This window comes from Pagrus major, chromosome 6, assembly GCF_040436345.1.
Source record: "Pagrus major chromosome 6, Pma_NU_1.0".
NCBI classification, from domain to species: Eukaryota; Metazoa; Chordata; class Actinopteri; order Spariformes; family Sparidae; genus Pagrus; species Pagrus major.
In genome coordinates, this window is record NC_133220.1 from 2,498,085 (window position 1) to 2,517,064 (window position 18,980).

Here is an 18,980-nt window from a genome sequence, read left to right on the forward strand (position 1 = left end):
TATGTTTTAAGACTGACTTAATAAAATTAATATATTATATATTATTATATATGTATATAATTTCCTAGGTTGACCATTTGCATATAAGCCTACAAATTCCCCAGATACTGTTTAGTGTACACATCCAATAACATTTTCATTGTTGATGCCACGTTGATTCTCCTAACATTTCAGTGGCCTCTCTGACCTCAATCTGTCCCTGCTGCTGCTGGGTCACGTCTCTCTCTTCATCATCATCCTCCTCCTCTCCCTCCTTCTCCTCCTCCGCTACCTCTCCGTCAACCACCTGTGCGCTCGCCCCCGGCGCCGGGTCTGGGACTGCTGGACCCGACCGGGCCGACCCGACGACAACCGCCGAGCTTGTGGTAGCAAACATGTTTGTAATTTTCGCACATTTTGCTGCGTCCTCTTTCAGTATTTTTTTTTTTTTTCCCTTAGCTTTTCTGCTCCCCCCTTTCGTTTTTGTTTTTTTCCGTCCATCTCGACATCCACCACACTCCCTCCACCTCCAGTCAGGACAAATGATCAAGAGGGAGGGGAGGGGCGGGCCAACGAGAGCTGAGAGATTTCATTGGACTAGCCCAATGTCCTTCAAGAAAATCAACCAATGGGCCACGTTTAGTGTCTCAGATACCGTTGCGGTCGATAAAAAACTATATCCTTTTTTTTTTTTTTTTTTTTTAATTATGACAGTACTGGGCCGGCCCAAATATGTGCATCGGCCCACCGGGCATTGCCCGGTATGCCAGATGGCCAGTCCAGCCCTGGTTCTGTGTAGTATTAATGTAGTTCTGTGTAGTATTAATGTATTTCTGTGTAGTATTCATGTAGTTCTGTGTAGTATTAATGTAGTTCTGTGTGATATTCATGTAGTTCTGTGTAGTATTAATGTAGTTCTGTGTAGTATTAATGTATTTCTGTGTAGTATTCATGTAGTTCTGTGTGATATTAATGTAGTTCTGTGTAGTATTCATGTAGTTCTGTGTAGTATTAATGTAGTTCTGTGTAGTATTAATGTATTTCTGTGTAGTATTCATGTAGTTCTGTGTAGTATTCATGTAGTTCTGTGTAGTATTAATGTAGTTCTGTGTAGTATTAATGTATTTCTGTGTAGTATTCATGTAGTTCTGTGTGATATTAATGTAGTTCTGTGTAGTATTCATGTAGTTCTGTGTAGTATTAAAGGAACTTGGGGCAGGATCTGTGAAATTATAAACATGCATTTTAAAATTTTTAATGCTAATGGGTGATGAAGCGTTCAAAACCAAAAAGAATGAGCCCACCCACGTATCTCTCCATTGCCTTGAACAGGCTGTGTGCTGCATAATGTACTGCAATTCGGGCTCGAATTTCCCGCGCAGTCCTGCGGACGTGACGTCAGATGACACTGAATGCGCGTCCTCGACCGGCTTTCGACTTGGATACAGAAAGTAAACAAACGCGGCAGACCCAAACTAGTGTCTGGGTAGTGATGGATTCTGCTACAGCCAGCAAACGACCCACCACCACACAAAGTCCACTAAAAAGTCAGACTAAGAAGAAAACAAAGGTTTTAACAGCGGCATGTTGTGAGTCAAAACTAAATTACGAGCAAAGCCGGGCTGGCACCTGAATACACATCGGATACGTGTTGGACTCATGGAGGCAGCTTCAACTTGAATTGGGACTGAAAACAGATGCTGACATGGCTCATTTCCTAGTAACCAGGTAAGAAAACATCACAGGTCATGTTTAGAGCTTGATTTGAACATCATATGAGATCACCGAGGACTCGAGTGACCTAACGTGCAAAGTAGCGTTAGCTGCTAACATGTAGCTTAGTCCACCGCTGTGTAACACTGAATAGTTACAGACTGCACATTTTCCACGGTCCTTTAGTCTGAAACCGAATAGTTAGAAATATGTCCCTTTATATATGGGACCGAAAGCCCAACCTGTTATCCGGGAGGTGAAGTTAGCAGCTGGCTGTAGCCACAGGCTAACGGTTTGTTTGTGTCTGTGTAGCAACATTAGCCGCTAACACACAGCAATCCCTTATCAGAGACGATCTCTCTGTCCCCCGATATGCCGTCTTTAATTTCGCCTGAGCCTTTCACACTGCATCAACCGTGACTGTAACTCGCTGTGCTTGTGTGTCGCTACACTAGTGATGTGTCGTTCACGAACGAGCCGGTTCAAAGAGCCGGCTCTTTGCCGTGAACGATTAGAACCGGTTCTCCAATGAGAGCCGTTTGTTGGGAGCCGTTTTTTTTTCTTCAGTATATCGCTGTCTCTCCACTTCCCTGTACTGTGCGTGTGCTCTGTTGTTTCCCACGTCGTTTTTTTACCCTGCGGTGCCTCCTTGCTCTCTCTCCCCTCCCCCTCCCCTCCTCCTTCTCGAACGCCAATCTGTAAGTCTTTGAGTGATACAGTAAGTTCCTTAACTCTATAGTGGTTCAAAACTGGTGTTGTTCACGTTGTGACATGTTAATAGTTTTATACTTTAATTTAATAGCACTGTATTTAATATTTGTATTGGGGCACCTTTTCTGTTATGAAGCTGCTTTGACAGCCTACTTTTTTGTATTGTGGTGGGTGTTTCTAGGCCCTATTTATATTTAACTATTTATTTTTTAAGTTATTTTTATGGAAGTGGTGCTATTTTGTGATAATTGAATTGGTTTAAATAAAAGTTTTATTCATAAAGCATTGTTGTGCTGCATTTTTACTCATATAAGTGCTTAACAATGTCAATAATGAAACAAAATGACGTAAAATTAGGTTTACACTATTAATTAATTAATAATGTAAAAAAATGCGTATGTGAGCCGTTTGGGAGCCGAAAGAGCCGGCTCTCCACATCAAGAAGAGCCGTTAGAGCCGGATCTCGCAAAGGAGCCGAAAATCCCATCACTACGCTACACACAGCGAGCAGCTTCCCGGCTGCTTCATGTGCAGCGGATCAGACCAACGCAAAGGGGGGAAGCCTCCTGCGTCACGTATCGACGCGAGGGGCACTTGACCAAGCTTTTTTTTTTTTTTTATAAAAACTTTATTGAACAACTTTCAGTTACAGTCATAACATTGACTTGGAAAATACAAAACAGTCTGGCATCACATTAAGGCACCTGACCAAGCGTCTGACGAACAGGGCTGAGACGCATCAGCTGCACTGTTGTGAAGAGCTCGTGCGCTCCCACGCGGCTCGGCTGATGGCTGCAGTTACACTAACGGCCGCAACGGCCGGCGAGTCACTATTGAGTCTTATTTCTTGATCCTGCCCCAAGTCCCTTTAATCTTCACTTTAACATGATTAAAATGTTTTTTCAGACAGAAAGTCAGAATTCTGATTCCAGCCTCTTAAATGTGAATATTTCCTGTTTCTTTCCTCTGTGACAGTAAACTGAATATCTTTGGGTTGTGGACAGAACAAGACATCTGAGGACGTCATCTTGGGCTTTGAGGAACAATGATGGACGTTTAGTTTTAGTTTTTAATAATATATAACTGTAGTGTTTTATGTTGATCAGTGTGTTAGCATGCTAACATGTTGCTAACAAGCACCAACCTCCAGGAAAAAGACAAAAAGACAGACGGAGAGAAAGACGATGAGGATGATGTGAAAATACTGTGAGTTCACATTCATACAGCTCAGGGCGGATGATGGACTGAGTCACGTCTCTGTTCAAGTTCTTACTACGTGAGTTTATTCAGAGAGTCCAAAGTCCAACAGACATCCAGAAGGTTTCAGTTCAGAACAAGAGATGATCAGAAACAGGGCCGGCTCTAGGCATAGGCGATATAGGCAGTCACCTAGAGCGCCATCTGCAGGAGGGGCGCCACCAGTCACCCTCGAGGGAGAAAAAAAACAATTTTCGATGCCCATTGGCGCCCTCCCTTCGTGTTCTGTCTTGAAAATAATAAATATTAACAAAATAAAGAAACAGATAAACAATTACATGTTTCTCACTTGTGGTGCTGAGTCACGTGACGTGTAGTCATTGGCTGCGCACCTCAGAGGGTCAGATAGGTGTCACGTCAAGTGACAGACAGGTTATATTTTTTTATTTTGCGAGATGAAACAGCCGTCAAAGCCCTCGGGTGCGCGATACCGAAAGAGAATTGTATTAGCTTGCTAGCTGGGTTAAAATAAAGCAACGCTGGCTTAGTACGCCAGACAAAGACACTGATAGCTACTAAGAAGGATAACTGAATCATGAATCAAAGTAGAGGCCGCAGTACTCTGTGTTGTTTATTGTGAAATAGTAGTGAATCTTTTATTATAAGGTAATTATAAATGTTATTTTGAACACACCACTTATGCAAATAACTGCTGCAAGCTGCAACAGTTGTTTGTCCTCTTCTGTCTGCTGTGGGTTGTTTTTTTTGTTTGTTTGTACAATAATAAGTGAATCTATATCTGTCTGCGCTCAAAAAATATTTCCAGACGCCCCTAACAGCTGCCGGAGAGGGGCCTTCTGATGCAACATCCACACCACACTGAAGCATGTAAGTTTAGCCAATTGTTTGTGGTCTCTTACGCACTGCTATGTTGTTGTTGTTGTTGTTGTTGTTGTTGTTATCATTATTGTTGTTGTTGTTGTTGTGACTGAATGGTACGAGTTTGTTAGCAATTACAGTAAATTTAGGTTTTAGGCAAATAAAATGAAGTTTATTTGTACAGTACCTACTTTATATCAAACCTTAATTAATTTATTAAATGAAGTAGAATGACACAACAAACTTAACAGTATGGATGTACTCTATGTTTGAATACAGCTACAAGTCAGGCGTCACGCAGCAGCAGCGCTACCACATCAACACACCACCCACCTCTGAAAGTCAGCTTGAAGCAGGTGAGTTATGTAATTGCATGTTACAGCTGCAGTCACATTACTGAACAATACTATGGTTCATAATTCATGCTTCAGATGTGTTTATTGCCTGATGTGCTGTTATTTGTAAATTAGTTGAAACACATGCTGGAAAGAGTGACTTGAAAGTTCATTGTTGTTGTTCAAATAAAACTGTTGTGAGTGTTCAGATGGTTCAGATGTTGTCATTCAATTGTATGATGGTGTTCTTTTTTTTTTTAATGGGGGGGAGTAATCTTGCCAAATGGGCCGGCCCTGATCAGAAACCACCAGTGTCTGCAGGAAGGAGGTGACGCACACACGTACACAAAGCACACACACACACACACACACAATGATTAACTAATGATTAACTAATGATTAACTAATGATCTGACTTGGTAACTATTCAGTATCATGTTTCACACTGATTCATATATAACTCATGAATAAAGTGACTCTAACCCACAGATATTTATTTATGTATTAATGTATTTAATGTTTAATTGTTGAGGGACCAGTTTGTGTTAAACCTGCTGCACACTACAGCTTTTATAGCCGAAGCTAATCAGTAATGAACGTCACCATGAACTCACCATCAGCTGATGATTGATCGATAACGTGTCTCCCAGTCTGTCCTGTGGTAACTCATTATCTACTATATAGTTTATATGTAACTCATTAACGATCCAATAACTATCAAGTCCTTCCTGATGAAGATCTGCGCCACGTCTCTGTTTTATTGAGGGAACTACTTTAGTTCAAAGTGAACTGAACTTTAAGAGTCAAAGTCCAACAATCACAACATCCTGAAGGTTTCATGTCTGCACGAGCGTTTCTGTGAAACCTGTGCGTGTCTGCAGCAGGATGGAGACGACGCACACGCACACGCACTGACGCACGCACGCACGCACACACACAGCAGTGATGACGACATCATTACAGAGCATTTCGAGATTAAAACTCAGCATCATCCAGCTGTAATTCTTCTGTAATCGATCCAATCAATACTGTCGATGTGTGCTGATGATCAGGGTGCGTGTGTGACGTCACAGCGCGCTGAGCAGGTGTCTTGTACGCACTAAAGCAGGAAGCAGCTGATGAACATCCAGCATGTTTCCACATTGTTCCGCTGCTCAGATGAAACAAAGTGAGAATTAAAGACTGTCAGTGAGTGATGATCAGTTTTCTTACCGTCTCCAGCAGCAGACGTTTCTCCAGAGCAGCTCAGCAGACAGAGACACACGAGAGGAAGAAGCTCCATAGTTGTGATGTCCTCTGAGGACTTCACCACACTGATGGTGTCTCTATATGACGGAGCTTCACACACTCCTCAACACCCTGACTGGTTCATCACAACCTGTTTCTGCTCCTCAGCCTGAAGCTAAGGCACTTCCGGTACTAATATTTCAGAATAAAAGCGCCATCACCAGGCCTGCAGCTGCCATCGCATTTTGTCTGGGTGTTGGCCACTGAGAGGAGGGAAGTAACGAAGTACAAATACTTTGTTACTGTACTTGAGTAGATTTTTCAGGTGTCTGTATTTCACTAGAGTTTTTATTTTTCTGACAACTTTTGATCTCTTGATCATTTGATCTCTTATGCTCACGTGTTGACCACAGAAGATGTATATGTATATACATATATATATATATATATATAGCCTATATATATATATATATATACTGACATATTAAATTTTGCGGTGGACTGTCCCTTTAAGTATGTAATAGGTTCAATGTGTAATAATCAGCCACCTGTAAAATGTATACTCAATATATATATATATATATATATATATATATATATATATATATATATATATATATATATACAAATTAGCTATTTAGCACAGTTAGCCGTGCAGCTAGCGGTTCTATCCTGTATACACTCTAAACGTCTTAAAATGAAACCTGTAATTTCTCCACATTTTGATGATTTTTGAATGATTAAAACTAAAATTGTAACATATTGCATCTTTCAAAAAATATCAAAATAACTTTAATTTCTGTTAAATATATTAATTCCAGCACTTTCAATAACCTGTGTCTATTTTCAAAAACTTTCAATGCCTTGATATTTTCCTTAAATTCTCAAACTTTAAAGCATTTCAAGGACACGTAGGAGCCTCGTCTTAGAAACGGACCAACAGGGTCAAATCACTTTTATTCACTTCATGCAAACTGAACACGCAGAACACAGAGCAGACAGTAAAAACAGTGTTAATGTTGTGTAACATGAACACAAGTCACACTTGTGTAACCATTTCACAACTCTTCAGACTTTATCTGGTCATCATGAAAGAAAAGTTTGACATTTTATAAAAGTCTCCTGTTGAGAGTTAAATGAGCAGATTGATACCACGCTCACATCTGCCCTTACAGATGAGGCTACAGCCCTCAGCTGGTTAGCTTAGCATAAAGACTGGAAACAGGGGGAAACGGCTAGCCTGGCGCTGTCCACTGTAAAAAACACAAAGTGTACGACAACATTATGGGGTGCTCTGTGGACGGACTATCTTGCTTCTGTCCAGAGGTTTAAAAAAAAAAAATCAGCGTTGGCGAAACTCAGCCGCCTTTTAGTCTCTCGTGCAGCGATGACCAGACCTCCAGATGGAGCCAGGCGAGCCGTTTCCACGTTTTTCCAGTGTTTATGCTAAGCTAAGCTAAGCTAACTGTCTCCTGGTCTCATATTAAACACACAAACATGAGAGTGATGTCAATCTTCTCATTTCTAAATTTCCTAAAACATAAACTATTCTTTAAAAATACATAAGAAGCATTGTCTCACGAGAAAACAATTCTAATAGCACACAATATAAAAATGTAAAAAAAAAATGTATCAGTTATTTTTAAACTTGTAACAGCATCATGGCACGCTTCAGATGAAGTCTGGTAGTTTTGTCTGAATATAACAATATAACATCACATTGTCCCGACACACTCTGCTGTAAACACACGTCTGTAACAGGAACACTGTTCAACGAGTCGCACCAACAGTTCAGATTACACACAAAAACAAGATCTGTTAACACGTCAGGGTCACAGCTTCACATACATACATACCTACTGTGTGAAGCGTCCTTGGGTCTCCTGAAAGGTGCATTATAAATCCAAGCTATTATTATTATTATTATTATTATTATTATTATTATTGTTATTATTAAAAACAAAAAAGCCTAAAACAAACGTGATCTGTCAAAGGAATGATTTAGGCCTTAATGTTTAGTTCGGACTGTGACGTGCGATCTCGTTACCTTTAGCTGCTGTTTGGTCAAAAGGATTTAATTTACATCTTTTAATGTAAATTTCTATTTAACTTGCAGCACTTTCTCTTACTACGCTGAAACATTATGCACCAAAACACAAAGCTAAGTTTCTTGTATGTGAAAACCTCCCTGACAGTATATTTGATTGTGAAACAGGTCAAAAGTAGTTTGTATATTAGAGATGTTAACTTTGTGACACATGGTGTCTGTTTTTCTACTTATCACCTTTCCATTATTTTATTCTTTAACCGCTATTCAAACAGGATCTTTGTGTAAAACATCACAATAAAGGAAACAGTAATGTCACAGTATCTCTGCAGCGATGCACAGGATTAACCTCCCCTCTCCTCTTCTAATGCAGGTCAACGACCTCGCTATCAGCTTCATTTCAGTTTTGCAGAGTGGCGTTGAAGATGTGGCGTTGTTTCGTCGTGGGCTGTTGTTGGTTTCCTTATTGTCACAGGGCCATTGTTGGCTCCGGAGTTGAACCTGCAGCAAATAACACAAAATAATGATGAGAATCTGTGTTTTCTTTCAACGTGTTTCCAATCTAAACATTTACACTGATTTTTCTCCTCGTATAAGATGCTGAAGACACGACCTGCTACTGCATTACTATTGTTTGGTCTTGTAACGTCGCTTTGTGGGTTGAAGTCTGGGTCATTTCTCTCTTATTTGATGAGTGAAGGATCTGTTTAGTTGTCATACTGAACGGCATCATACCGACACACTTCTGCCGGCTTCTCCATTCACACAGACGCCCTCTCACCTCTGTTGCGGCTCTGTTACCACCTCCGCTGGCCAATCAGAGGCTGAAGGAAACTGTCCCCACTCTACACCTCTGTAACTTTCATTCATTCATTCATTCATTCATTCATTCATTCCTGCCTAGAAAAGCAGCGTGAACGGGGCTTCTGCAGGTACAAGGTCTCAAGAAAAAGTCTTGGTACCAAAATAAAGGTAACACTTGTGAGATTTGTGCAGAGCTGTAAGCACCAGTGCAGATCTCACTGGGTCGGAGTAAAATGAAGCTGGAACACAGCATAAATAAAATATCTGAGTTCTGCCTGACAACTTTCAGCATTTGTAGAGTCACAGCTCAAAACATTTAGAAAACCACAGCACAACATCTGAACGATCCCTCTGACAGGACTGATGCTAATAAAGTGCAGCAGGGCAAAGTTACAGAGATTTCAGTGGAGATGTGATGAAGTGTTCGACTTTCAAATCTGCAGTCTCAGCTTTTATCTGGCATATCGTTTGTATTGTTAGCATGAAACGCTGTGACCGCTAGCGTCAGCTTTGTGGGCATGCGCCACTTCTGTTACTCGTGCTTTAGTAGTGGAGCGGCTAAGAGCTGATTTTAGGCAGAATCGTGCATTTGGTGATACAAGCATGAAAATTGGCATGAGCAGTCTCCATGGGTCACTTGACAAGAAAATTGTCCCAGCCACTTGAAATTTCAAGTTGGCGGCCATTTGGTCAACTCCCAACAACTCTCTGCAATAGGTGGAAGAGGACTCCAAAAGATTTTCCACTCCTCATTTTGTTTCATCCATCCCCAGTCGGATGGACTTGGCATTTCTGGTTGCTGCTTTAATGCCTGTCCCAACATGTATCCAGCCTCATAAGATGCACGTTTGGCATGCTCCTTGAGTGCTGCTTGAGTTGGTGGGATCAGGTCATATTGTCTTTGTTTTACCACCTTTTACCAAGCACATTCTTGTATGGGATACAACTAGGTTCATGCTTTCGCCCTACACCTAGTCCGATCGTTCATCCAATGCCGTTTAAATCCCGTGCGATCTGTACACCATCCGGTTAACTAAAACCCCGTTAACCTTGGCTCGGCTCTCCCGCGCTGGCACAACCCATCAATTCAGGTGCGGCTATCTAACTGATTTGGGGTAAATTAGATAACATTTGGGATACTAACTTTCAATTAGCTGACATTGAACCCCAGTCTGAGTTTAACAGCAGTGATATATCACCAGTGTGCCCTGGTAGTGCAGATATTCACTCTAGTCTAAATTACCTGTAGTGTATTTTTATGCATCAGTGCTAGAGGTCATAAAATGACTCTAAATCCTCTTTACTAAAAAAACAATATTTATATGAGAAAATGGACCTTTTGAAGATCCATTAGGCGGCTCACGCCAGTTTCCGTGCTTGTATTAGCCTAAATGCTCCAATAAGGTGGCAGCCATCTTGAAAAATGTCCGCCATCTCGAAATCTCAATTGGCTGTGAGCATTTTCTGGTCAAGTGACCCATGTACACTGCGCCTGCAAATTTTCATGTGTGTATCACCAACTGAATGATTACATCACTTAACTGCTCTACTAAGGTGGCCGCCATCTTGAAAAATACAAACGTCAGTTAACGGCTGGTCGCGTGAAGTTCGCCGCTAACCGCCGCTAGCTGCCGCTAACCGCCACTAGCCGCCGCTAGCTAGCACCGCCTGCTCTGAGCGGCCGCACCGGGACAACACGCCGGGATTCAAAGCTCTGCCGGCGGCTCTGCAGAGCTGCTGGTCGGTGTCTGGCTGCTGACGTCGACTGGGGAAATACTCGGACAGCAACACGGTGAGAAACAGGGAACCTGCGGCAGCTGACAGCTCAGTTTCACTGCTCATCCGAGGAGCCGAGGAGCCGCATCACTCGGTGTCTGCTCACTCCGTCACCTCTGGTCGTTATTTCACATCTTAACTCTTCATCATCCTCCAGTTTATTTCTAATGTGAGGTCCTGACTGACAACTGTGTGTGTTTGATCCTCACTGTGCTGTTAAAGGAGGTCAGTGTGTCTTCAGTCGTCGTGTCATTCATCATGAACTGTGTGTGTGTTGAGAGGACGTCTTGTTTTCATACAGCGCCACCTGCTGCACTGCTGTGGTTAACTACATGTATAATAATTAACTAGATATATAATAATGATTATTAGACATGTTATTGGCTTCAAACTGACTTTTCAAAAAGCTGCTAACAGTCGTGATGAGTTCATGAAGGTTTTCTCCATCTGTGGTTAAACGTTGTTGGTTGTTCTGCTTTGTTTTAACTGTGTTACACTGCAAACTCAGCTTCAAATGCTTTAAAGGGACACGATGTTTGGAGAAGACATTCACACTCAGTATTTTAATATTTACAGCATTAATGAGGTAATAATACAAACTCAGATGTATTTATTTTCTCCATCAGTGAATAAACAAGCTGCTCTCAGAGGAGAATAAGGTCCCAGAACACTGTTTGAAGCTACAAAGGTGGCAGGGTCCGCCACGTATAAACAATTCAAGTATCAAGGTCTTTTTCACACTTTTGCTGGACTGTGTTACATCTAAACAGTCACTACAATATGTTTCTGAAAGCATTTTAGGCAGCAATGGGCAGAGTAGTGACAGACTCTTGGTTCATAGTTGCACCATCGGGTTCAGACAGTTTGATCAGAGTTTGGTGAGATGATCCTCACACGATACAAGAGAGACGGGCAGCTTTGTCTCCTTCTCAACATCTGACTGTATCTTTGTGTCCGTGCATCAACAGTCTGTAGTTGATATGACAGCCCTGAAATCTGAAGGGTGACGTGTTTTGGCAGAGTTTTGCAGGTAAAAAGGTGAGGGGGCTCTGGGTGCAGGCAAAATAGAGAGAAGTTTAACATTGTTCATTTGTGTTTAGCACCAACATTGTAGTGACACAACGCTGGTTGTAAATCTGGTGTGAGCCTCACATTGTGCTTTTCTGCTTCTCTCCTGTCTTCTCTCTTAAACACAGTGTTTCAGTCAGTGACGGGATAAAAACAACATGATTACATCACTAGTGCCTTAGTTATACTTGATATCTCACAGTCCAGTAGTAAATGCTGTGCTGCCCTTAATAAGCTGCTGTTTATATTGTGTTCACAGGTGCATCTCCAGAGCCGGCGCTGGAAACATCCTTCCTGCTGAGGAGCCTCAGGTCTCAGAGAGAGGAGGCAGCTACTACGTTACCCTCAACACCACTGTGACCAAGACAGGACGCTGCCGCTGTGTAGCGACACAGGAGGACATTAACCATCAGACTAGTGCTGAAACCTTCGTGATTATCAGTGGTGAGTTTTCTGTCTCAATGTTTTACTCACAAACTGATTTTAATTGTTCATGTGTCATTAGTTTAAAGTATTTTAGACACCCTAAGACACACTAAGTTTTGTACTCTCTGATGGGGCAACTTTTAATCATGATGTTACGATGGTAAACAGCTCAGTAGTCGATGACTGTCAGCCAGCGATGGATGATGGCCCATTCTTTGTCTACGTGTGTAGATGTAGTAATAATAACTACAGAGCTCACTGCACAGACAGTTTCTATAAGGAAACATCAGCTCGGCCGCAATGTGACATCATGCAGCAGTTAGTCAGTTTCCTGCACAGCACTGAACCACAGAGAGGAAGAAAAAAACAGGAAGTTATCGGTTGGTAAACTTGTCAGCGTGCCGAGACCTTCTCACGTATATTTACTGAACATTAACGTATTCACGGATGGATTAACGTTATACTGGACTGTGCGGTGTTCAGCTGCTGTCCGCTGAAACTTTATTTGGGACATTTCTACTATAAATATCTCTTTAACGACAGTTAGCGGCAGGTTGGCTTCTCACCGTCGTCAGTTAAAACTTTGAGGAAGTGGTTCTGGTGTGAAGTTCGTCCTCTGCCTTCAGCTTCAACATGAGGACATCTCTGGATCTTTGTGTTTGTCTACTGACTCTGTGTGGAATAACACTTGAACAAACCGGTAAGAAAGTTGATATTTATTAGTACGTCACGACCTGTAACTTCCACTGTAGCGTAGCATAACAGCTACATGTTTTATAGAAGGCACCACCGTGTGTCTGGTCGCTACGTTATTCATTATTTTAATTCTACTTAATTCTCCACCGTGTTTTCTCTGTCGACTCATGAACTAATTTAATCACCTTTTGTTCTTTTCAACTTTAATCTTCCTTCGACTTAGTTTCACTTTCGTCTGACTGAGCTCCAGCCAGCACCCATGTTTATTTGCCAAACACACTTATTCAGTGATCACAACTTCAAATGCCTTCACTTAATTCTTGGTGATTTCTGTTTATACAACTATACAAACAAAACTTGATCACCAACATTTAACAGAATCACAGACACTGAGCTCAGATTTCAGCCGAGAGTCTCATGTTTACAATATTCTTAATCTTGTTAATGAAGAGAAATGTGTTTGTGTTGTGTTGTGTTGTCTCATCCACTGTGATAATATGCACATGTTTCAAACTGTAAACTCTCTGAGTAAGAAGTCAGAGTGTAAAGAAAGGCTCCAGGTTGTCCAGCGCTGTGAATATCTCTCTGGACAGTGTGAGGGTCTGTCAGCCTGCAGTGCAGCAGGTCAGAAGCAGCTCCAAACACATCAGAAAATATCTCTCTCCAAAGGTTCAAAACACAGTTTTCATATCCAGGTCATCCAGGTTTGATGATGTCATCACTGAAATAACACAGACTGATTTATCAAAGCTGTCTCCTGAGGGAGAATATTTCAGGAGGTGTGATGTGGAGGAAAACTTAAAGCCATAAATAATTTGATTACTAACTACCATGATGTAAACTGGTGTTTCAGAGCAAATGTTTTCACCTGACGGCTCCGTTGAACATAATGATTACATTTACTTTATTTTTCAGGTCCAGGTGTCAAAGTGGTCGTGAAACAAGACAGTGATGCTGTTTTACCCTGTTTGATCAGAACCAAGGAGGACATCACAAGAAAGATCTTTGACTGGAGGAAAGATTTTCAGAAGAAGGTGTTCATGTATGATTCAGGCATCTTCACAGGTCAAGATGAGCAGTTCAAAGGTCGAGTCTCACATTTTCAAGATCAACTGAAGAACGGCAACGCCTCCATAAAGATCAATAATACGACGGTGGCCGACAGCGGGAGCTACAGCTGCTTTTTTCCAAATCTTCAGCCGAGACAAAGATTCATCATTGAGCTTGTTGTTGGTGAGTGCTTTCATTAAACAGTTAATGTGCTGTATGACAGGCAGGCTTGGGGAGTCAGAGAGTACGTAGAACTTAAAACATGTTATTAGGATACAAAAAAAGGTAACTGTATTCTGTTAGTTACAGAAAAAAAAGTAATCAGATTACTGATACATTTTGTAAAAAAATAGGAATTATTGTCAGGATTACCATTTTAAACAATAACAGTAATCAGTAACACCCCCAGGACTGTGTGCTCAGCCCCTCCTGTTCACACTGTTCACTCATGACTGCATGAGTGAACAGTGTGACTGTATTGAGTTCAAGAGAACGTCAGCAAAACTAAGGAACTGATGGTTGATTTGAAAAAGAAGGAGGCAAAGACACATCCCTGTCTGCATCAGTGGAGCTGAGGTGGAGCAGGTGAACAGTTTTAGGTTTCTGGGAAACAACATTAAAAAAGCACAGAAATCAAGCAATAGAAATCATCCTGACTGGAAACATCCCACACTGGCTGGTTGGATCACGGCCCTGGACAGGAAGGCTCTGCAGCGGTTTTCTTGTCTGATGCATCTTCTCACCCATTCAGTTATCAGATGAGGTGTTAATTCACACAACAAAGGCCACATATTTAATGAGGGAGCTGCATGTTTAAACTATACATGTAGCTCCCTCATTAAATATGTGGCCTTTATTGCATTGAAAAATGAATCCATTAATAACATGTAACAAGTTCATAATCTCACCCATTCATTGTGCAAAAAATAATGTTCTTATTTATCTTTCAGAGCCGATCTTGAAAGACCGATCAGGAGAAATCTCAGGTGAGTGATGATGTCACTGATCTCTGCACCTGTAAGGTGTGCTACTACTCTCTGTGCCTCGGTATCACTCAAAGGTTTTGATACAGTGACTCCGTGTAGACGTGTTGTTCTCACAGTGCAGCAGGTTGACATGAGCAGAGGGACAACCAGCAGCTGCAGGTTAACAGACATCATGTCAGCTGATCGCTTCATTGAATCAGCTTTCATTTGGTTCTTTAGTCATAAATAAGGGTGTCACGATTTCGATTTGAAATCGAAATCGATGGAAATTAATTCACAATCTCGAACTTCGAATTAAAAAATAGAATCGTCGATGTTGCCACGCCCCCACGTCACGTCCGGTCGGCTTGCCAAGGGGAAAAACACACACGTGTTGAAGTGCTGCGACTCAGCCTCCTCTAACTTAGCTGGTAGCTAAGCCAGCAGCTATTAGCTACAGCCAGTCAAACGATAGCATGGTGTTACACCATTCCTGCTCGGCTCCCGGACCGTGGTCGGGAAGCACCGGGGAGATGATTTCCTCCAGGGCCGAAGTTTCTGTTTACCTTCGGGGTGAACCCCCTTTCACGTGTTATGCTGGTGGGAAATAACACCAGGGAGCTTTGCTGTATCTTGAGGAGCCGTCGCCTTTATTCAGCCAAACTGCAGCCTATATTGTTCACTTACACTGTCGCTGCTGCTGCTGCTCCTTTCGCTTCTCCTTCCTCTCCCATTCATTCACTGTCCACACGTACGCACGCTCCCTCTCTCGCTCGCCAACTCACACCTGACGCACCTTGTATATGTTCAGCTGTTCGGGAAATAGTTTGTTATGTTGTTAATAAATGTTTTAAATTTGACAATGTAGTGTGGTACATTGCGAACAAAGGTCAGATATTATATTGCATAAAACTCTAGTCTAAAGATGGCGTAGCAACCTGTGCTTTAAAAAAAATAAATGTAAAAATCGAGAATCGAATCGAACCGTGACCTTAGAATCGAAAATTGAATCGAATCGAGGATTTGGAGAATCGTGACACCCCTACAACTGAAAGATGTTTTTCTAATAATTATAAAAAACTTCTTGAGTTTTGATCAAAAGCAATCAATAAGCTGTGATTCATATTTGATTTCCACTTCACCTGTGTAAAAAGTTAACTTCAGTGTAGGGCTGTGTGGTGTTTCCTCCTGAACGCTAGAGGCGCTATGAGACAGTAGACAGTGCAGGAGTAGAGTAGAGAAGAAGAAGTGAAGGAAATTGCCTCAAGCAAGATGCTACCTGTGTATGCTACCTGACCTGACGTCCTCCCGGTTTATTGTTTTGTATAAATAAAGTAAGTGAAGTAAAGTACGTCGACGCTTCTCATTACAATATCACATATTGGCGACGAGGATGGCGGCCCTGAACCTGAGCCAGCCGCCGCCTTTTCTACAAAACGTCGGGGAACCACCGGTCCCGTTCAAGGCATGGATCCGGACTTTCGAGAACTATCTGCTCGCCATGTCAGAGTCGGAACTGCCGGAGGCACGTAAGAAAGCGCTGCTTATTCATTGTTTGGGCGCAGAAGGGCAAAGACTATTTTACACGTTGACGGTCGCTGACGACAAGTACGCCACCGCGCTGGAGGCTCTTACGGACTTTTTCACACCGAAAGTGAACGTCGTCGCGGAACGCTACCGGTTCAGACAACGGAGTCAACGCCCAGGTGAGACGACGGACCAGTTCGTTGCTGCGTTGAAGGAACTAGTGACAACATGTCAGTTCGGGAATATGGAGGAGGAGATGATAAGGGACCAAGTTGTTGAAAAGACTAATTCAGCACGCATCAGGGAGCGTTTACTGCTGGAGATACCCCTCACACTCTCCAAAGCGTTGGTCATAGCGCGCCAAATTGAGACTGCTGTGTCGGAGGCGAAAGCTATCTGCAAGGGAGCGACAGACAACGCTGTGCACGCTGTTCACCAAGCACCACAACAACACAGGAAGTTCAAGAAAGACAAAAATAAAACCTACTCACCTTCACAGACTGCACAAAGGAAAACATGTTACAGGTGTGGTTCAACTCAACATACTGCTAACTTCCAAGGCTGTCCTGCAAAAGAGGCGCACTGCAACGCCTGCAAGAAAAAAGGACACTTTGCAAAGGTCTGTAGAGGGAGCAAAAATGTAAGTGAGGTGGAAGCTGTCCCAGAAGTGACTATTTTGAATGTGAACACTTGTGGCTCTGGTAGTATAATGTGTACAGTGAAAGTCAGTAGTCATGGGTCAGTAACTCAGGATATTGAGCTAATGCTAGACACAGGTTCAGCAGTGTCCATCCTGCCAGAACAAATGGTCACTGAGTTTTTCCCTGAGACTTCCCTTATGGAACCAAAACTCAAGCTGAGGGATTATGGTGGGAATTCTATAGCTGTGAATGGTTGCTTACAAGCTAATGTAGCATTTGGGGACCTCAGTACTACTACAGTGTTTTACATTGTAAAGAACGGTTCAGCAGTCCTAGGTAGGGACTTATTCTACTCACTACAGATGCAGCTGAAAGACGGTAAAGTCACTGCCAGAACTGGTAATCAGTCAAAAGCTTCAGTAGCAAGTATTGCAGGGGACAAATTAGGCTGTGCTAGAGGATTTGTCCATAGAGTTAACGTACGCCCAGATGTCAAGCCAGTACAACAGAAACTGCGTAGATTACCCTTTTCAGTCAGAGATGCAGTGTCTAAGGAGTTAAAGAAACTCGTAGAACAAGATGTTATAGAGCCAGTTGAGTCATCTGAATGGATCTCACCCATAGTCGTCACTACAAGAAAAGACAGACCAGAACCAAGACTCTGTGTAGATCTAAGAGAGCCTAACAAGTCAGTTGTAATCGACGGCTTTCCACTGCCGCACATGGAGGAAATGTTCACAGAGTTGAGAGGAGCAACGCTGTTTTCCACATTAGACCTCCAGAGCGCCTATCACCAGATGCCGCTACATGAGGACAGCCGCAGCTTGACTACCTTCATTACACACGATGGCTTGTTTCGCTTCAAGCGGGTGCCATTCGGACTGGCATCGGCGCCCAGCTGTTTCCAGCGGATGATGTCGACGATCCTGAAAGGTTTGCCGGGGGTCCAATGTTACCTCGATGACATCATTGTTTCAGGTGCGACAGCTGAGGAACATGATAAAAGACTGACAGCTGTGCTTCGGCGTATACATGATGCAGGGCTGAAGCTGAATCACTCAAAATGCAACTTCAAACAAACAGAACTGTCTTTCTTGGGGCACACGGTGTCAGGTAAAGGACTGCAGCCTGATGCCTCACATGTGACTGCTGTTTCTCAAGCACCTCCACCTACGGACCTGCCCAAATTGAGGTCATTTCTAGGGCTCACGTCATGGTATTCCAAATTCATACCAGACTATGCTGCTGTTGTTGAGCCCCTGAGAGCACTTTTGCGTGGAGCAGAGACATTCACATGGACTCCTGAGGCTCAAAAGAGCTTCGAGACTGTTAAAAGACTTATAGTGAACAGCCCTGCTCTCTCTCTGTTCAATCCGGAGCTGCCCACTGTTGTCACGACGGACGCGTCTGACTATGGACTAGGAGCAGTCCTCACCCAGATACATCAAGATGGTTCTGAAAAAACTGTTGCTTTTGCATCGCGCACGCTCACCCAGGCGGAGAGAAAGTACTCCACGGTTGAAAAGGAGGCCCTGGGGTGTGTGTGGGCAACAGAAAGGTGGAGAACATACTTGTGGGGGAGACATTTCACATTACGCACTGACCACAGCCCGCTCACCACACTTCTAGCTTCAAAAGGTCAAGGACGAGCAGGTATGCGGATAGCCAGGTGGTCATCTAGGATGTTATCATTTAACTATGACATTCAGTACAAACCAGGTCGAGAGAATGTAACAGCGGACTGCTTGTCTCGTCTTCCACTGCCAAGCTCAGAACCTAGCTTGGTAGACGACACTGAGGTGGCACTTACCTCTACACTGACTGCCATCACTGAAACTGACTTTAAAGCTGCATGTGCTTCATGTCCTGTACAGACTCAACTACGTGAACTACTCACTTCAAGATGGCCAAAGTCAGCAAAAAGCTTGTTGCCAAGCTT

The 18,980-nt window shown here is 42.7% G+C and overlaps 2 protein-coding genes across 2 annotated transcripts in view; both read right to left on the minus strand.

Moving 5' to 3' along the window:
- LOC140997853 (butyrophilin-like protein 8) overlaps positions 1-6,193 on the minus strand; it is a 59,675-nt gene extending 53,482 nt beyond the window's left edge. The window contains exon 1 of the mRNA XM_073467909.1: positions 6,027-6,193. Within this exon, the coding sequence (XP_073324010.1) occupies positions 6,027-6,096 (70 nt within the window). The 5' untranslated portion in view covers positions 6,097-6,193. The remainder of the gene's footprint in view (positions 1-6,026) is intronic.
- Positions 1-18,980, minus strand: part of LOC140997596 (butyrophilin-like protein 1) — a 104,503-nt gene that overhangs the window by 61,202 nt on the left and 24,321 nt on the right. The gene's annotated exons all lie outside the window — the stretch shown is intronic.